Source organism: Phodopus roborovskii, unplaced genomic scaffold (genome assembly GCF_943737965.1).
Source record: "Phodopus roborovskii unplaced genomic scaffold, PHOROB, whole genome shotgun sequence".
Lineage (NCBI taxonomy): Eukaryota > Metazoa > Chordata > Mammalia > Rodentia > Cricetidae > Phodopus > Phodopus roborovskii.
Window position 1 is genome coordinate 6266497 of NW_026126417.1, and position 19133 is coordinate 6285629.

The following is a 19133-nucleotide window of genomic DNA, read 5'->3' on the forward strand; positions in this document are numbered from 1 at the left end:
GACTCTTTTGAGTAATGGCAGCTGTGGTCAAGTCAAGACAGAAATACTTATTCCTTATCCAGTCAGCGAGTGCTAATCATCTAATTGTATAGTGAGTAGTTTCTGTAATCTTCAGTACCCTCATGCCAAGCTTTATGACTAGTTTTCATTTCCCTAACTTTTCTACGTACCACATCCGATTACTCTATTCTATTGATATAAAAGCAAATAGAGGTTCTGGAAACAAAAATGATTTTGCAATATGTACCTGACATTCACTGTGATTAGAAAATTTATTTAACCCTTTCCTAACTTTTTTAGGTTCTCTGTAATACATTGCTAATTAAGATATCCCAGAGTTTGATAATTACTTGGTTGCATGTGAGTTTATGTTTACTTTTCAATGAATAAATAATAGACATGAAATGTTTGGGGTTGTTCTTGAATGGAATGAAACGTACACTTTGTATATTCTTGCTATAAGCCTTCCTTTCCTCAGCCTATTTCACATCTTCATGCCTTCTACCTGGTTACTATAAACAGAAGACTCTTTACCACTACACCCTACTATCCATTTAATGCTATCATGTCTGAAGAACTATTTGGGAAAGGCTTACATTTCTAAAATTCTTCAATGCTTGCCTAAAATGCATGGGGCCATGGGTTCTTTCCCCACTATCACTGATAAGAATAATGCTCAAAATGCTCCATTTTTAGCTAAAGTGATATAAATTCTTTGCTTCATTCTTTCAAGAGTGACATCGTTTCAACATATTTCCCTAAGTTTTCTGGTTTGCAGTGCTAACATATGTACTAAAGGAGTGACTAAGTTGCAGTAAACAGCAAAACATCTGGAAATACCGGAAGACACTTTATTTCTTCTGATGCCTTTTCTCCCTTCTGATATTCTAGATTTAATTTTATTGATGCTATAATTATTTACTTACATGCTCAAATCCCCGCATCAGACAGGAGAGCCCACACACAATATTTATATTGCCTCCTATGATCTTATCAGTATAGAATGCTCAGTTAATATATAGAATATAAATGACTGAATGCTAAATAAAATTTATCTATTTCCTAAAGGTTAAGTATGTGTTCTGAGTAGTTCCCTAATTTTCAAACTTTCCTATTTCTTCTGATGTTATAAGGTTATTACATTACCATATCTAGCACTTGCTAGTACTCTAGGTACTGAGATTATTTATCTCAGTCGTTATCTATAGCTCAAAGCATGGAGAGCAATATAGGAGGAATTTATTATTGACAGATGAAATTTAACTGTAAATATTTTAAAGTGCTTTATTTCTTTTGGGGGACACATGTCTCATCATTTTATTTTGTTTTTTCATCTACTTTATATTATAGCTGAAGCTACTCACCCCCAGCTTGTCTCCTCCCAGTCCCTCTCCCCCATTTTCCCACTCCCCAGTCACCTCCTATTCCATCTCTATCCAGGAAAGGACAGGTCTCCTATGAGTATCACTAAAACATGGCATATCAAGTTGCAGTAAAAGTAAGCATCTCTCAGGTGTTAAGAATGGGCAAGGTAACCCATTATGAGGAACAGGGTCCCAAAAGTCAGTAAAAAAGTTGGATACACCCCTTGGTAGGAGTTCCACAAGAGAACCAAGCTACACAACTGGGACATTTATGCAGAGTGCCCATGCAGGATCCTTGGCTGTTAGTTCAGCCTCTGTGAGCCCCTATGAGCCCAGGTTAATTGATTGTGTGAGGCTTCCTTGATGATTCTGATTCCTAATCTTCTTTCTTCTCTAATGGATCTCTAAAAAATGAAAACAAAAAATCATCCAAGTGAGATAACCGAAACCCAGAAAGAAAACATGGTTTGTACTCACTCATAAAAGGATATTAGCTGTAAAACAAGGGATAACTATGCTACAATCCCCAAACCCAGAGAGACTAGGTAACAAGGAGAGTCATGCAGGGGACACTTAGATCTCCCTGGGAAGGGGAAATAGAAGAGACTTTGTGAGTAGACTGGGGGCAGGTGGGGATGGGAACATGAGGGGTAGGGTTTGGGGGGGGGGTGGGAAAGACGGGAAGAATGCTGAGAAGGACTGCTGGGGTGGGTATTTCGAGGTTAGGCAGAAGCCTGGAAAGGGGAATACCCCTGAAGTCTATGGGGAAGACCCCAGTTTAGACTTTGAAAGCAGGTAAGTAGCCTGAACTGGCTGTCTCCTCTAACAAGTTTAGTGCCTGTCCCATTTGTCAGCAGAGAAGCTTGATCCAACAGCTGATAGAGGCATATGCAGAAACCCATAGCCAAACATTAGGTGGAGTTCAGGAATCCAGCACTTTATTTCTTATAAAATAAGTCAAAATTTAAAATATCCAGGAAAAAAAATTCTTAGGAAGAAATCTTAAAGTAAAGCCAGGCCATATTGTTTCCAAATTCAGATGGTAACTTACTATTAAAAATCTTGCACAGATTGGAAATGACTAATCAACATTAGGAAAATGTAATTGGGAGATCTGCCCTCATGCTGTTCATGGCTAAAAATTTCTTCATGTCCAATTTTAGCAATGGTGTTTCAATGTGAATTTTTTTAATGATTAGAGCTATATTGAAAAGAACTCAGTTTATCAGTCTCCTAGTCTCTGTTGATGATGTCAGGTACACTGATCTCTATCACTTTCCACCTTCAGTTTAGGAGCATTACCAGAGTCTTAGAGACATCCAAACATAGGAAGCATGCACATAGAAGGCTAAGTATAGTCCATAAAGGTGAAAGTTTGCATGAGTAGGAGATCAAATAAAATCATTTATGATTATTAGCTTTACCCATCCATGGTTGTTTGATTTTAATGTTTCATTTTAATTTTGGTTACTACTTTTAAACTCAAAAAACTCAACCTTAAAGCTATAACCTGTGCGTACTCTTGTCTTCATCAGAGTCTGATAATAGCAAGCAGTATTTGTCCTGGGCAACATGCAAAAACAGTTGTTTGTTCTTGGAATATGTTCAGCCAGCTTATCTTCATAAACACTCTGAAAAAAATGACATGCTACAGTAGTAGCTGTTTCTAAGTATGATGATAGAGACATATGAAGCCAAGTTTGTTCTTTAGCCTAAGCTCATAAGCCAGGTAGCAGTAGCACACTCCTTTAATCCCAGGTCTGGAGAGGCAGAGTCAGGTGGATCTCTGAATTTGACAGCAGCCTGGTCTACAGTAAGAGTGCCAGGACAGCCAGAGCTACACAGAGAAACCATATCCCAAAACATAAAGTAAAATAAAAATAAAAAATAATTTGAGTTTCAGCAATACCATATAATTTTGTCAGGGACTATTATAGGATGAAATATTTAGTATTAACATTGCCCTCAACCAGCTTCCTTCTAGACCTCTGTCTCCTCATTAATGGAAATATCAGAATATTCAGTTTTATCACTTTTTGCTGTGAATTTTTTTTCTTTCCTATGTCTAAGTCAGATCTTCAACTGTGATTTAGTTATTAATTCACTGTGGAGGAAATAATTAAATCAAGATTTTTTTATTTTAGATGGTTATGGAGATAAAATATTATTTAATTGCATTACATCAAATCAGTTAACCTAAAGCAAAAATACTTATTTTTTTACATTTTAAATAAAAAGATTGCCAACTGACAAATAAAATTGTTACAGAATTACACATTACCATGAATTATAAATTATTAATGTTCTCAAAGAGTTTTCTTTTTTAATCAGTTTAATTACTAGCTAACAGTTTGATTGTCTGGGCAGTTTACAAGTTTTTGCTGAGCTTTTAGAATTATGAGTCCTACATTTTGGCAGCTGTTTCTTGCCTGGTGCACACTAGTCACCTGATTCTATGTGCTGACCCTTGGACCCTTAGGTTTTTTGTTCACATTATATCAACAAGTACATGGTAATGTCCTATTGGTCTGTACTAATGCCACCATATTGAGTGTGGTATAGTGTATTTCTTCTTTAAAACATTTTTATTTTATTCTGAGAAGAAACTGTCTTCCGTCCTCTCCACACACCTCCTCATCTTGAAGTGTGCAGGCCCCTGCAGGCCGTACTCACTTCATGCCCCAGTAACTTTTCCACAGTCTTTCTGTTCCGCTTATACATACTCACCAAAACCCAAACTCGTGTCTACAGAGGAACACAGACATCACATAAATACTGGGAATCTCTAATCCTTTCAGTCCATCACCCAGAAAACTGCTCTCGTTTTATACTAGTAAATTCATAACTTGCCTATCTTTTCTCTTTCCTCTATCCAGTTTCAGAGAAGTATCTCCTCTTAAATATGGTTTCTCTGCTGCTTAACCAATGTTTTCTCTTATTTTTACTAAAAGATGCAGTGCTTCTTTGCAGTAAAATGGTTTTGGTGTTCTCCAAAAGATAGGAAACACAACTTTTTCCCTGTACTGTTAAGAACTCACAAGGAACATCTATTCTAAAAATGTGCCTAAGTGGAATCAGTATTAATCCCTCGAGCACAAATTGACTTTGGGAGCCCATTTACTATGGAAGTATATACAGGGGAGAGCCTACGTCCTGACCCAAATAATTTCTCAGACTTTGATGATCTCTCATGGGAAGCTTCACCCTCCCTGGGGAGTGAATGGGGAAGGGGTGGAATGTGGGTCAGTGGGGGAGGGCATGGGATGACAGGGGAGAGGGAACTGGGATTGGTATGTAAAATAAGATTTTTTTTTTTTTTTTTTTAAAAATCTGCCTAAAAAGAGAAGAAAGAGTACAGGAGATAAGTAAGCACACCTCAAAACTCATCCTGGCACAAAGATAGGGATGGAGGGGAGGAGGAGGAAGAGTTAGATATTGAGAGGCAAGGATGGAGAGAAAAATGGAAGTAGAGGAAACCTGGATGAAAGACATTTTCCCTAGGACCTAATTGATTCCAGTGGGGAGGGCTGATAATGCGGACAGTTCTATATCCTTATCTACTGTGGTTTGCATTATACTATTTGTGTTTTATTTGTTCTCTCCCATGTTTTCCTCTCCTTTTCCTTTGTTTAGAAATACACAGGAGGAGTTGTATCAGGTCACACAGCAGCACTGGGGTCATTGCAGTTGCTGGTATCATCTTAAGTTGTTATTTCTTGCCTGCCTTTTTTTCTTTTCTTTTTTTTTCTTTTTCTTCCTTCTTCTTCTTCTTTTTTTTTTTTCTTTTTCTTTTTTTCTAAAACAACTGTGTATTTCCACTCTCTCATTCTCCTTCCCCGAGTTTTCATTAGACCAGGCAGGATAACTCTTATGCTTGGTAAACTGAAAAGTCGCTTTCATTTCTTCTCAGGAGAAACTGCTGTAGCTCATAGAACTAAAATGGTGTAGTCAGGGCTATGCAGCTAATAAGTGAATTATCCAGAACAGATTCAGTATCAATAGTAAGTTTGATTTTTTTTTTTAAATTAAGTAAATTACAGCAGGTAACATGAGATTACATTGTGACATGCTATACAGGAAGTTTATAGAAAGGGTCTTTTGAAATGTTCTTATTGATTTGTTTTATAAATTCTAAGGAGGAGGTGCATCCATTTCTTACTTTACTATCAACTTGTAAGATGAAAAGTGTGGCCTAATGTCATATTAACTATCCAGGAGAAAAGAATGCAGATTATAATTTTAAAAGTGATGGCTCAGGTCACCCATTCACCCAGAACATGTGTACTGTTCATGTCTTCTTTCAGAAATACCATTTATTGCACACTTCATGCTTGCTGTGTTACATTTGTCCAAATAATTTTTTTTCTCATGAAGTATATCTCCAAGAACATAATCATGATATGTTTAAAAAATCATGTAAATTCTAATCATCATCTCAAATATTCTAGAATATTTTTAAACAAGGAGACTTTCCCTTTTTAAAAACTGGTTAAGATTTATTTGGCTTGGGAAAGTTAATCATTTGGAAATTGTTTATTTAAATCTAGTATTCCAGCAGTATTTGATGTTGATACCATATGAGCTTTGCCTGGGGAAAGTTCTTTGTTTAAATTATTCTGAACTCATTACTTATAACACAGATAAAAATGGGTAGAAAATATGTAACTCTGCAGATTTTTCCTTTTCACTAAGTGCATGAATGTATACACTGAGAAATCAAAGTCCTTGATTATGAGATTTGCATATGTATTTCTTCTTTAAAATATTAGTTTGTTTATATTTCATGCGCATGTGTATTTTGTTTGCATGTATGTCTGTGCACAGTGCATATGTATGATGCCTGCAGAGGTCAAAGAAAGCTTTGGATTCTCTGGAACTGGAGTTACAGATGATTGTGAGCTTCCAAGTGGATACTGTAAACTGAAATAGGATCCACTTAAAGAGTAAACAGTGCTCTTGACCAGTGAGCCATCTCTACAGCCCCTCAAACATGAATTTTTTAAAATGTGAAATTACTGTTGAGAGTGTTATAAAATATATAACCATGATTTTTTTTTTTTGTGCCAATGCTGATAGAAATTTTAAGGTTAAGTTCTGAAATTTTTTTAATGCTGGGGTTAGGGAAATGGCTAACTGTAAGTACAAGTTACCATACATGTATGAGAGTCAGATTTCAAAGCCCCAGAATCCACATACAGGCAGGCACATGTAATCCCCCCATGTGTGTATACATGCATACAGATATGTCATATAGAAACATATATGATATATACATCACATAAAAATACACAAGTAAAATATTTATGTTAATGCTGCTTGTACATATTTTTACTATGTTTAATTCACTCTGTTTTATGGCTAACCTCTTTCTACTTTAGTAAGATTTCCTCTAGACTAAATAGATGTTAATGTTCAAGGAGCACATTTTTGTTCATTTCAAGAATTTCCCCTCCTGTGAAGTTTGTACATACATATGTACAAACAAGTGTTTTAACCTTGGTCAATAATCTTTGGCCATATCTCACTGTATCCAACATTACTACATTGTGTTTATATTACCAGTGACTTTATTGAAATAGCACATATAGACTAGACACATGATTTTGGTTGGGAGGATATTCAGAGTCTTCCCTAAGTACCAAATCAATCTTAACCACTTAATTTGTACACTGTTTCTTATTGTCCAAATCTGGTGTTTTGCTTAACTATAATTTTAAATTTCTCTTTACAATGTCACCAAGTAAGATAACTAAGAAGACTGAGATCTAGTTCCTACATTGTATGACTGGAAAGATATATTCTATTGTTCTGGCAAAAATTTTGGCAAATTTTGCAATCTACAAAGAGTTGTGGTTTTGTGAGAAATAATATCCAATTAGGCAGGACTTTTTTATTTCTTGAGACTGTAATATAATACAATTATTTCCTCCTTTTATCTCCCTTCAAACACTGCAATAGATTTTTCTCTCTCAAATTCCTGGCTTCCATTTTTTATTATATGACTATAACCTTCTCAGTCTGTAGAGTTCTTGTACATCTTTTATCTTTTATTCTAATTGCTTTTAAACACTGGAGACATTTAATGGTATTACAATTGTGTTACTTTGGTGGTTTTTGCAAAGATATATACATAATTTAATGACAAGCTTAGCATTGGCCTCAGAGACTTTTTTTTGTCTGTATTTGTTTATTTTTCATTTTTTAGATTGTATTTTATTTGTTCTGTGACTGCTTTTAGGAATACCCATTCTCATTCCCACCTTCATGAATATATCTAGCTTAAATTGTAAATATTTAATTAAATCAGTATTTTAAGCCATGTCCAGTAATGAGACGTTACTAGAAATGTTACTAGTTTTCAGCTGGCTATAAAGCACTGAAGCTGCCTCATTGTGCTATGGCCAATTTGACCTCATGGTGAAATATTAATGTGTCTTGGTTTTCCAGTGGATTTTACTGATATTTTGATGAGGTTTTCTTTTTTTTAAACACTTACATCTCAAAAGAAAGCTAAGTCTTGATTCTGAAAATTTGAATTTAGGGCAAACAATACTACTTTTATGTTTGTTACTATCTCTAAAATTGTCTGCTTCTACAGATTAAAGGAGGGGAAAACAGTGTCTTGTTCATGCTAAAGGGTAACTTTGTTTTTCTCTATTGGTAAGATCTTTCTAGATATGACATTTGGTTCAGGAGGACACACAAAAGCAATTCTTCAGAGGGAACCAGACATTACTATCTATGCCTTAGACCGAGACCCAACAGCTTATTCAATAGCTGAGCGGCTTTCAGAAGTGTATCCGTAAGTAATTTTCTATTTAATTTTGGTGCTGAGTTTTACCCAGTTTTGTTTATCTCCCAGAAATTTACTTCACTTTGAATGTTCTATTTTTTCCTTACTGGCTATTTCACTGTTCACACCCACCCCTGCAAAAGAAAGAATTAATGTAAACAACATTTACAATGCCACATAAAGTAATGATACCAATGCACATGTACTTTCTAAATCTGTGGAAATAAAATTAAAAACTGACTCTAGTATGTAAGTCTGAATATATGTTGAACTTTTCCACAAACAATATTTTGACAACATATTGTCAGGAAATCACTCTTGTTAGCTGTATTTAGTGATGTCTGCCTCTAGCATGTACTGCGCACCAGGGAGAGGCACGTTGATCTCAGTTTTGAGACTGGGAGCATAAGGCCTGCCTGGGCAAGACATCAAGACATCTTCTCAAAATATTACACAATGGAATACAATGCAATAATTCAGTAGTTACTTTCTGTAAATTTAGCTGAATAAAGTGTATGAGATTTTCAGAATGTCTATATCTCACAATAATGCACCAGCTTTCTCTGACTTTCCTGAGATTCACATACAAACAGTGATTTATCCTTTTGCCGGAACTAGTGAACTCTCACTCTGCCACCTTTAAAATAAAGTAGAATCACAGAGATGGTTCAGCAGGTAAGTGTGCGCGCCTCCAAGCCTGACTACCTGAGTTCAGTCCCTGAATCTCATTTGGTGGAAGGACAGAGCCAACTTCTGCACGTTGTCCACAGATCTCTGATCTCTCCATACATGCCATGAAATGCACACTCACATGTGCCTGCACATGTGGGCACACACATACCAGTCATTAAATATAAGAATAGTGTGAATCACATAGTAACACCTGTATCATATGGTATTTATAGTACTTTAGAAGAGCAAGTGTCTTGGAAATTAGGTAACTGTTTCCAGGTTTATGAACTATTTTCAGGCGTGAAGATTTTTATTCACTCACGCTTAGCACCTGGAATCAAGAAAACTGATGGGATTTGAGAGGAATTTGACTTTATGCGAACCCATTATTACTTATCACTATCTAACAATGAAATGGCATCTTTGGTGAAAGAGCATTGTATGGCCATGGGAAAGTTTATCCAGAGTCTAAGAATAGAAACATTCTGCATTCACATGGGGAGTATTTCCCACTGTTTCAGCAGATTTAACAAGGAAGATTCATGCGCTCAAGATATTCTCAGTAATGTCCATTTCTCTGAAATTCCATTACTAGCAGAAAGGCTTGATCTCATTTTCTCTTTTCTTCTAGAAATAACAAGAAAATGTGGTTCAACAACATGGTGCTTTTTTTTTTAATTTCTAAACGTTTCTTCTAGCCATAATGTAACACAGATGTATTTATTTTAATTAGAATTTCTTTTACCGAGCATAATATTTTTCACTCTGTAGATGTGGAAGCTACTACTTTTAGGCATATAAAAGTTTAAAAGAAATAATAAGCATCTAGCTGTTTTATTAAAAATATTCCAGTTAAACAAAAGAAAATAACGGAAATCATTTTTATTTGCATTTACTTGATTATTCCTTTGTGCATGCATGTACTGTGTCACACATGTAGAGGTCAGAGGACAACTTGTGGGAATTAGGTCTCTCATTTCAAAATGAGAGTCCATAGTCTCAAACTCAAGTACTATGGTTTGATGGCACTGAGCCATCTTGCTGGCCCAAGGAAATAATCTGAATATAAAATATAATTAGCAATGGACAAATGACAATTATTTTCTGTAAAGACAAGTATTACTTAAAACAATATACATGAATTTCACTTTTATATTTATAATTTCAAAAGGACTTACAAAACATCTTTATAAAATATTCATTCATCTTTTTTGCTGTAGTTATTTAACTGATAGTTAAAATCCCAAATTATAACCCAAATATGGCTCAGCAGTCAAAGCATGTGCTGGTCTTACAACGGGTCTATTTTCAGTTCTCAGAACCCATGTAGGGCAACTCATAACCACCTGTAACACAAGCTCCTGAGGACCCAATGTCTTCTGTATTCTGCTGATATCTGTACTCACACATGTACCTTATTCTCACCCCTAAACAGATATACGCGCGCGCGCGCGCGCGCACACGCACACGCGCACACACACACACACACACACAAATACACATACTTAGGAATAAAAAAACAACCGCTGATATGATAAAATAGCTACCTGTAAATTTAAAAATCATGTTAATTTCAATGCCTATTATAGGAAGTAGTATAAAAACTCCATTCATAAGAGTCCCTAAAAGTAAATAAAGTTATTACTAAAAGTGTTTCTCTTTCTGACAAAGTGTAACTTTATTCAATTCAGTACAAGACATGAATAAGTGGAAACATTTGTTTGGGGGTGGAAGAAATTACTATTTTTGAAACCCCCCCTTTTTTCCTGAAAAAAATTATTGATGTAATCCACCTCCAGAAAGCATCTTAATTTCATTTTAACTGATATTTTGCTTTTATTTGAGTGATGTGATATTTCATTTATAGTGGATACAAAGGACATCTTTTTGAATAAAAAACAGAGGAAACTTGTATTGCCAGATGTCAAATGATTCTGTAAAAAGATTGCACTGAATCAGTATGGCATCGTCGTGAGAATAGGTTGAGTGAGTTGTTAGAGATTCTGGAAACAGATTCCAGTAAATAAAACCATTTAAAGATAGATAAAATATTTATCCTTATTGATAAAGTGGTATATTATTAATAAGTAGAACTGATATGCTTTTCTGTAAAGCTTTAAAGACAAAAATGAATCTTTATTTTTATATGACATAAAAAGTGACTTCCAACAAGGGGAAATTTTTGATAAAAATGGTAATAAAGTTCCTAGAAGAAAACTGAGCCAATAATATAGTTAATTTAGAGGAATTTGCCTATTCAGTGTCATAATTGAGAAATCATATAAAATAAAACATGCTGGTTATTAAATGATATACTAATTTTTAAACAGTAAAATTGTGAACAAAATATAATTAATACAAAAGGATTAATGTAGTAATACAGAATGAGTTTTTAAAGACTGAAAAGACCACAAAATCCAGTTGTCAAAGTACACATTAAAATTCTTGTTAGATTTCGTCACAGAAGACTTTGAAAAGATGTTTCAAGTTAGTAGTGGTAATGAAGGTAATGAATTGTAATGGTGTACTATGGAGAGTGGAATTATAATGGAGCGTTTTTGAGTATAATTTTGCTAGTGAAGATATAGAAAACATATAATGATTTTAAAGGATATTTATAATAACCTTATAAATATATGCCTTTTTAAGAATGCAAGTTCTCTAAATAAAAGAGGTGAGACAGCATCAAGCAAGGCACCTCCTTAGGCTTAAACATTGTATATATATTGTCTGTATAGGTACTTATTGAGGACTTAGAGGCAGCAGGGTTTTAGAAGGGAACAACAATTAAAAAAAGCTATACTTTATGGCCAAATCCTTGCATATTCATGTAAATCATAATATATATATATATATATATAGTGTATATATATATATATACATACATACATACATACACACACACACATATATATATATATATATATATATATATTATTGTATCCATAGTCTAAAATGTTGGTGACACATGCCATTAATTTCAGCACTCAGGAGGTAGAGGCAGGCAGATATCTGTGAGTTCGAGGCCAGCCTGGTCTACAGAGTGAGTTCAAGGACAGGCTCCAAAAACAATACAGAGAAACTCTGTCCCAAGGGGATGGGGTGGGGAACTGAATGGAAATGGAAGTCATTTTGGGGAATACTGGATGTTTAATGGAATATTATCTTCCTAAAACAAGGAGCCACAGTTTGTGCTAGAGAACACAGTGGAATAGTATGAACATGTATTGAGAAAATAAAGATAATTATTTCTCTTCATGTATTTATGTTGCTGTCATTTTAAAACACTTCACACTTCTGATATTTTTCATATTATTTACCCTGTCAAAACTAAGTTAGAAACCAGCATTTTCTCTGAAAACTGAACAATTCAGGCAAATGCTGACTTTTCTGTTAACCAATTTTAGCTCTTTCAGAAAAGATGATTAGTTAGATTACATGCTGTTTGAAGACTGGAACTTTCTCCACTGCCTCTGAGGGAACACATTTAAATTAGAGCAGCAGGGCTCATAATTTAGTTTTAGCTTAATGGAAGATGGATGTTGAAGGCAATTGAAAAACATGTAGGATTCTTTCTGATAATTTGAGGAACAATATACATTTCATATATTACAGTCAGAAAATATAGAAATGTTGAAGAGAGAAACAAATTCTGATTTGATCATTGGCGTTTTTAAAGCATATTTTTAAAAGCTAAGCATTTTTTGTTGTTGTTTTTGTTTTCAATAATTTAAAAGGTTTCTTCTATAAGGGGAATTTATCTATATGGTGCAATATATTCATGTATGTATCATCCTTACATTAGATGTTTAACATTTATCTGCTCTTCTTGTTAAGCTACTACTACTTAAATTTTGTCAGATTTGCATATGAAGTAAAAAGAGGGGAAAGTCTTTAATTCATGGTTTCCAGTTGTTTCTTATACACTTTCTTATACACTTTCAACCAAATGACAGTGACTAGAAGTAATGTAGCTATATTCTCTGTCAAAAACAAAGCAGATGAGTCTGGTTCTGCATAGTAGCTTAAGTCATCATCTCCATGAAGCAGAAAAACTACAGTATCTAAAAAAATAAAAAACCAAAAAAAAAAAAAAAAAAAAACACTTTTTTGTTCACCCACTCCTGGGCTATAGTATGGTACTCGCTACATTCAGGGCAAGTTCTTCATCATTAATTAATACACTGTACCCAGAGATGTGCTTGACTAACTTAGATGATTCTCAGTACAATTAAGTTTTTAAGATTAGCCATTTTACATGTTAATATCTGCTAGACAATGGTAATTCCTAGTCTCCCATCTGTTCTGGATTCTTTCCAGTTTTTCTTCATTAACTTTGTAAAGCATGCATAGTTTTGATAAAATGCAAATATTATTTATAAGTTCCCTTATTTAAATACTCTGGTGCCTTTCCGTTGGTCTTAAGCACAAAATCTTGAACAAAGACATACACCATCTGCCCTAGCTTAACTCTTTAGCGTGTCTCTTCCTTTCTCTCCTGTCTGATGACTTGTTTTATAGTTCCTTTCAATGTGCTTCCCTCTTCACTTTGAAGGATCTTTGAATATTCTGTTCTCATGACTTATAAACACCCCTTCCTGTTCTAACATTTCTACTTCTTCCTTGATAACATTCATCTGGTCATGGCTGGAATTAATTTCCTCTGGAAATCATCACAAATGTTCTAGACTAGAATAATACTGATATCATATTACCTTAGACCATACTGTGCTTATTAACTGTCATGCATGATCACAACCATAATTATTTCTGAAATTATCTGATTCCTATTTATTTTGCCTTACACTGTATGCTTAGTCATGACATGTCTTAATTTCTTTATAACTCTCAATACTTAGAAATTTCATGAAAACCAGTTAGTACAATACATGCTTATGAAATCAACATATTCATCCAGCATTAGCAATTTTATACCAAAGATCAATGGTCTTGCTTTCACAACAAATAACTTCATCCTGTAATGTTGCTATCCCCATAGGCAAAGGTTATATTTACAAACCATCATTGTGAAAAGGTAATAGACTACCATCTGTAGTTCAAAGATATCATGTCATATAGTTGAATGGGCAGGATCGTGGGAGTTCCAGGTGGAGTTGGTGGTGATGGGGGAGCATGGTCAAAATACATTTTGTGACAAAATTTTAGATTAAAATATTTGTAAAACAAAGCGTAGATTTTGAATATACAGAATGTAGCCAAGTATGTCAATGATTTAAAAAAAAATTGTTTCATTAGTAATTTAACTTCATAGACTACTTAATATTCCTATTCTCTTCATTATATTTCATAAAATGCTGATTAAGACCCATAAAAACAATTCCATGACTTATTAAAAAGATATTCTTAGTGGTTTTTTAGGCCTGATTATCTCAGGATTTATAACCAGCAGGTATTATATTAGTTTCTTTTGTCTCACTGTGTCCCAATTCATGACAAGAAACAACAAGAAGATAGATTAATTTCAACTCATGGTTTTGGTATATTTAATCATTGGTGTAGTGTCAAAGCCCTTGACATCAGAATTTAGGTCTATCACCACACCAGGAAACAGAAAGGGAGGCCAGAACTACAGTTCCAATTCCTTCAAATCTTGCTCGTAGTGATCTGCTTTTGCCATTTTGGCCCTACCTCCTGAAGGAGATAAGCTTCCCACCACAGCATTAACAGATGAAGCATAAGTATTCAACACATGAGCTTAGAAAGGATACTTCAGACTATAACAGATACCTTTGTTATCTCTGTTTTAAGATGAGAAAACTTCGAAATAGGTTAAGTAACTGACTCATATTTTTCTCATTAGTAAATGATAGAGCTAGAAATGTAAAGAAATTTCAGTGTTGCCCCAGAGGTATACATGAAAGAGGAAAGAGGTGGATATTAAATTTGGGAAGATTTGAGCTATGTGGGACAACATTTTATTGCTATACACAGAAGACCAGGATGTAAATAAGTGATATGGACTGCTTGGGCTCATATACAAGTAAACAAATGTATGTTTCCAAAGTCAAGTCATGTACCCAAGAGGAAGAACATGAAGTGGATGATTCTGTGTAAAATTACTGAAAGTTTTGTTTGCCTTTCAATACTACGGCTTGCAATTAGAAACTAATGAACCATTCAATGTAATTTGGTGATATATGGGGTTAGACTACTTTCCTTATACTTGTCAAGGCACATGACTAAGAATTCTTTCAAATTAGACAAAATTGTATCATAATGTTAAGTTCCATACCAGGTTTTCTCTAGATTTTGACAGTGTGACACGATGTCCTTAATCACAAGGTTCAGTGTAAGAACCACACAATAATGTTACCAAAAAGGAAAAAAAAATGTCTTAGTTATTTTTGTTTTTGTTGTTTTTTTTCCTATTATTATTAATTTTGTGATTTTGAGTAGGAATGCATTGATAGCTACTTTGGTATAATTTTATCAAAACATTTAGAATTCCATCAAAAATGGAACACTATAGACAATTAACAGAAAATAGAATATATTTTTTTGTTTGTTTGGGTTTTTTTTGTTTGTTTTTTGTTTTAGATTACTGGGAATTTCCCTAGCACCAGGTTTCTTCTCCCTAATCCCATAATCACTTCCTCTATATAGATGTCCCTTTCATTGCTCCCCATCTTCGTCCTTCTCCCTATTCTGTCATCTTGAGCCCTCAAGTTCCTGCCCCCCCATCCCCTCCCTTTTACTCCCCCTCCTAGTTACCCAGGAAATCTTAACTATTTCCTTTTTCTGGAGTCTTCCATGTGTCCTCTTAGTGTCCTCCTAGTTTTTCTGGGGTTGTAGATTATAGTGTGGTTATCCTTTGCTTTATGTCTAATATCAACTAATGAGTGAATACATACCATATTTGCCTTTCTGAGTCTGGAGTTACCTCACTCAGGAATTTTTTCTAGATCTATCCATTTGCATGTACATTTCAAGCTGTCCTTCTTTTTTACTGCTGAGTAATATTCCACATTTTCTCTATCCATGAGGGGAATCTACATTGTTTCCATGTCCTGACTATTACAAATAATGCTGCTATAAACATAGTTGGGCAAACATCTTTGTGGCATGATTGTGCATTCTTTGGTTATATGTCCAAGTGTGGTATTGCTGAACCTTGAGGTAGATTGGTTCCAAATTGTTTAAGAAACCCCATACTGATTTCTAAACTGGATGCATAAGTTTGGACTCACACCAACAATGGAGGAGTGTTCCCCTCATTCCATATCCTCTCCAATATAAGCTGTCATCGTTATTTTTGATCTTAGCCCTTCTGGCACATATAAAGTGGTATCTAGAGTCATTTTGATTTGCATTTTCCTGATGGCTACCAATGTTGAGCAATTCTTTTAATGTCTTTCAGCCACTTGAGTTTCTTCTGTTGAGAATTCTCTGTTTATCTTTCTTCCTCATCTTTTAATTGGATTACTTTTATTTTGATGTCTAGTTTCTTGAGTTCTTTGTATATTTTGTGGATCATTCCTCTCTTAGATGTGGGGTTGGTGAATATATTTACCTAATTCGTAGTCTACCATTTTGTCTTATTGACCATGTCCTTTGCCTTGTAAGAGCATTTCAGTTTCAGGAGGTCCCATTTATTAATTGTTGAACTCAGTGTCTGTGCTACTGGTGTTCTATTTAGGATGTGGTCTGCAGTGCCCATGCATTCAAGGCTACTTCCCACTATCTTTTCTGTCAGGTTTAGTGTAACTGGATTTATGTTTAGGTGTTTGATCCATTAGGACTTGAGTTTTGTTCATGGGGATAGATATTGATCTATCTGCAGTCTTCTGCATGTTTACATCCAATAATACCAGCACCATTTGTTGAAGATGCCTTCTTTTTTTTCATTGAACCATTTTGGCTTCTCTGTCAAACCCCAGGTGTTCATAGGTGTGTGCAGAGGTGTTTTGCCAGCATATGTATCTGTATGAAGGTGTCAGAAGTCCTGGAGCTGGAGTTACAGACAGTGGTGAGCTGCCATATAGGTGCTGGGAATGGAACCCAGGTTCTCTGGAAGATTAGCCCATGCTCTTTACTGCTGAGACATCTTTACAGCCCCTGGGTGTTAATTTTAACCTTTCATTAATGTGTGCTACGATACAAATAACCACAGGCATTAGATACCTAGTAAGGGACTGGTGTAGGGCTGAGTGGAGTGGATCACTACATGAAAATAGATGATGGTGTTATGGAGAGATAAAAGGGACACTAGACTAGGAATATGAAATAGGACGTGTGGTGGAAGAGAGGGATAAAGGAAAGACTATAGGAAGGGACAACTAACAAAGACTAAAGACCCTTTGAACACCTATATGGAAACCTACTACTGTAGAAGATTCCTAAAATATATGCATATAAGAGAGGAATCTAAATTAAGCCTCCATATCATAGGGTGTGTAATGGTGCAACAAGACATCTTGTGCCACCAACTAAAACCTTTAGTGGCAGGAATAGGTTACATTTTATTGAGTCATTGACCAAAGATGTTGCATGAAACCCCTAAAACACCACAGCTATAGCTAAGGCTATTGATTGCTTTCTGCATCATGATGATAAGGCTCTGTTGTTGAAGACAATACTTACTTATGTTATCAGACACAGTGATGTTAAGCTAATGTCTAACCTGAATCTTTACTTTACTGAATAGCCTTCATGTACTAGAAGGTACTCTTCATGCTACCAGAGGAGAAAAGCAATCATAAGTATCACTTAGCTACATTTTCTTCAACCTACAGCAGTGACATACCACCAATATACACTTGTGCAACAGTGCCACAGATGGCACTTACTGTATTTAAGGGCCACTCTGAAAGGGCCACCATGTCTGACACTGTTTAAGTGGCCAGGAACATGAGACTCCATACATCATGGGCTAGGGGAAAACTTACTACTATTATTCTGCTAAAGGAATATAGCAGTAAAATGACTACTAATGACATAAGTGTATACCCATACATCAGTTCCTCACTCAACCCATGTTAGAATAGTTTCTTTGGACTACATACGGATTAGCATAGAGACCAATATCTGGACTATGCAAAATGAGAGACTATAGAACACTCAGTTCTAAATGGGATGCTTTTATCAAACTCTTTCCCTCAGGGCTCAGGGATCTATGTGGAAGAGGAAGGCAGCAAAGTTGTAAAAGCCAAAGGTTGTGAGTGATACCAAGGAGCCAGTGTCTTCCAGACACAACAGAACTCATATACATACAAACTCTCACAGACAGTTGCCAGAATGCACAAGGCATGGATAGATTCAAACCAGATTGGGTGCCCAGCACTGAGACAGGAAAGTGGGGAGTAAATTTTCTTGTCTGATTTTTTGAGACAGGATTTACATGTGTAGCTTCGTAGACCAGGTTGACCTCAAACTCACAGAGATCCACCTTGCTCTGCCTCCCAAGTGCTAGGACTAAAGGTATGCGCCACCGCGCCCAGGTGAGACAGGAAAGTGGATATTTTTCATATTCTTGTTCATCCAACATAGCTATATATAGCATGTTTCTGTCCCTAGTCATGAGCTCAGGGCTTGGAAAAAACAATACTTGTGATAGCAACTGTTATTAAGGCTTAAGCAAAGCAGAAACTGATGGTATCAGGAAGGGCATGTTGTGAAGTATGTTTGCCTTAAAAGGCCAGTATGCCTAAAGAATAACATGTTTTGTTTTTGTTTTGTTTTGTTTTTCTTATTTACCCTGATATAAGGTAGAATGTGAAATATAGATACTATGAGGAGAGGGCACATGCTTGAGTGGGATGGGATTTTAGAGGAAGATCTATTGTCCACACTGTGTCCCAAACACTTTATGTGGCACAGGCAATAATTAACTTTGCTCCTCAGGTGCAATTTTAATAGTAGCCTGGAGAACAGGTGATAGTTATGTTCACAAGTTTTCCACAGACAACGTATAGTATATAAAACAAACTGCTTTGTCTCACTTTCCAGGCTGACCTACATCCTGATTTCTCTAAGGTGTGGTGCATAGTCACTACATGCCCTTGTATCTTTCTCTCTCCACAATGATGTCTACCCCTTGAAGATAACTTACATTTATATCATGATCCTTTCCTCTTTGACTGCTGGCTTCTGTCTACATAGCAAATGGCAGACAGTATCAGGAAAGTAGAAGCCAAGTGAATTTAGTCTGTGCTTTAACTGTGGCCACAGTCCACAATGAAGACCTCTGCTCATATGTTCCTCCTGCCTGATGTCACCAGACGAGGGATTCTAGACTAGTGTCTTTGCCTTGGTTTCTCTTCTTTACTTCTTAGATTTGTGGAATT

General features: G+C 35.4%; 1 protein-coding gene across 1 annotated transcript in view; it reads left to right on the plus strand.

Moving 5' to 3' along the window:
• Mettl15 (methyltransferase like 15) overlaps positions 1-19133 on the plus strand; it is a 156164-nt gene that overhangs the window by 63768 nt on the left and 73263 nt on the right. Inside the window, 1 exon segment of the mRNA XM_051183804.1 lies at positions 8030-8166. Within this exon segment, the coding sequence (XP_051039761.1) occupies positions 8030-8166 (137 nt within the window).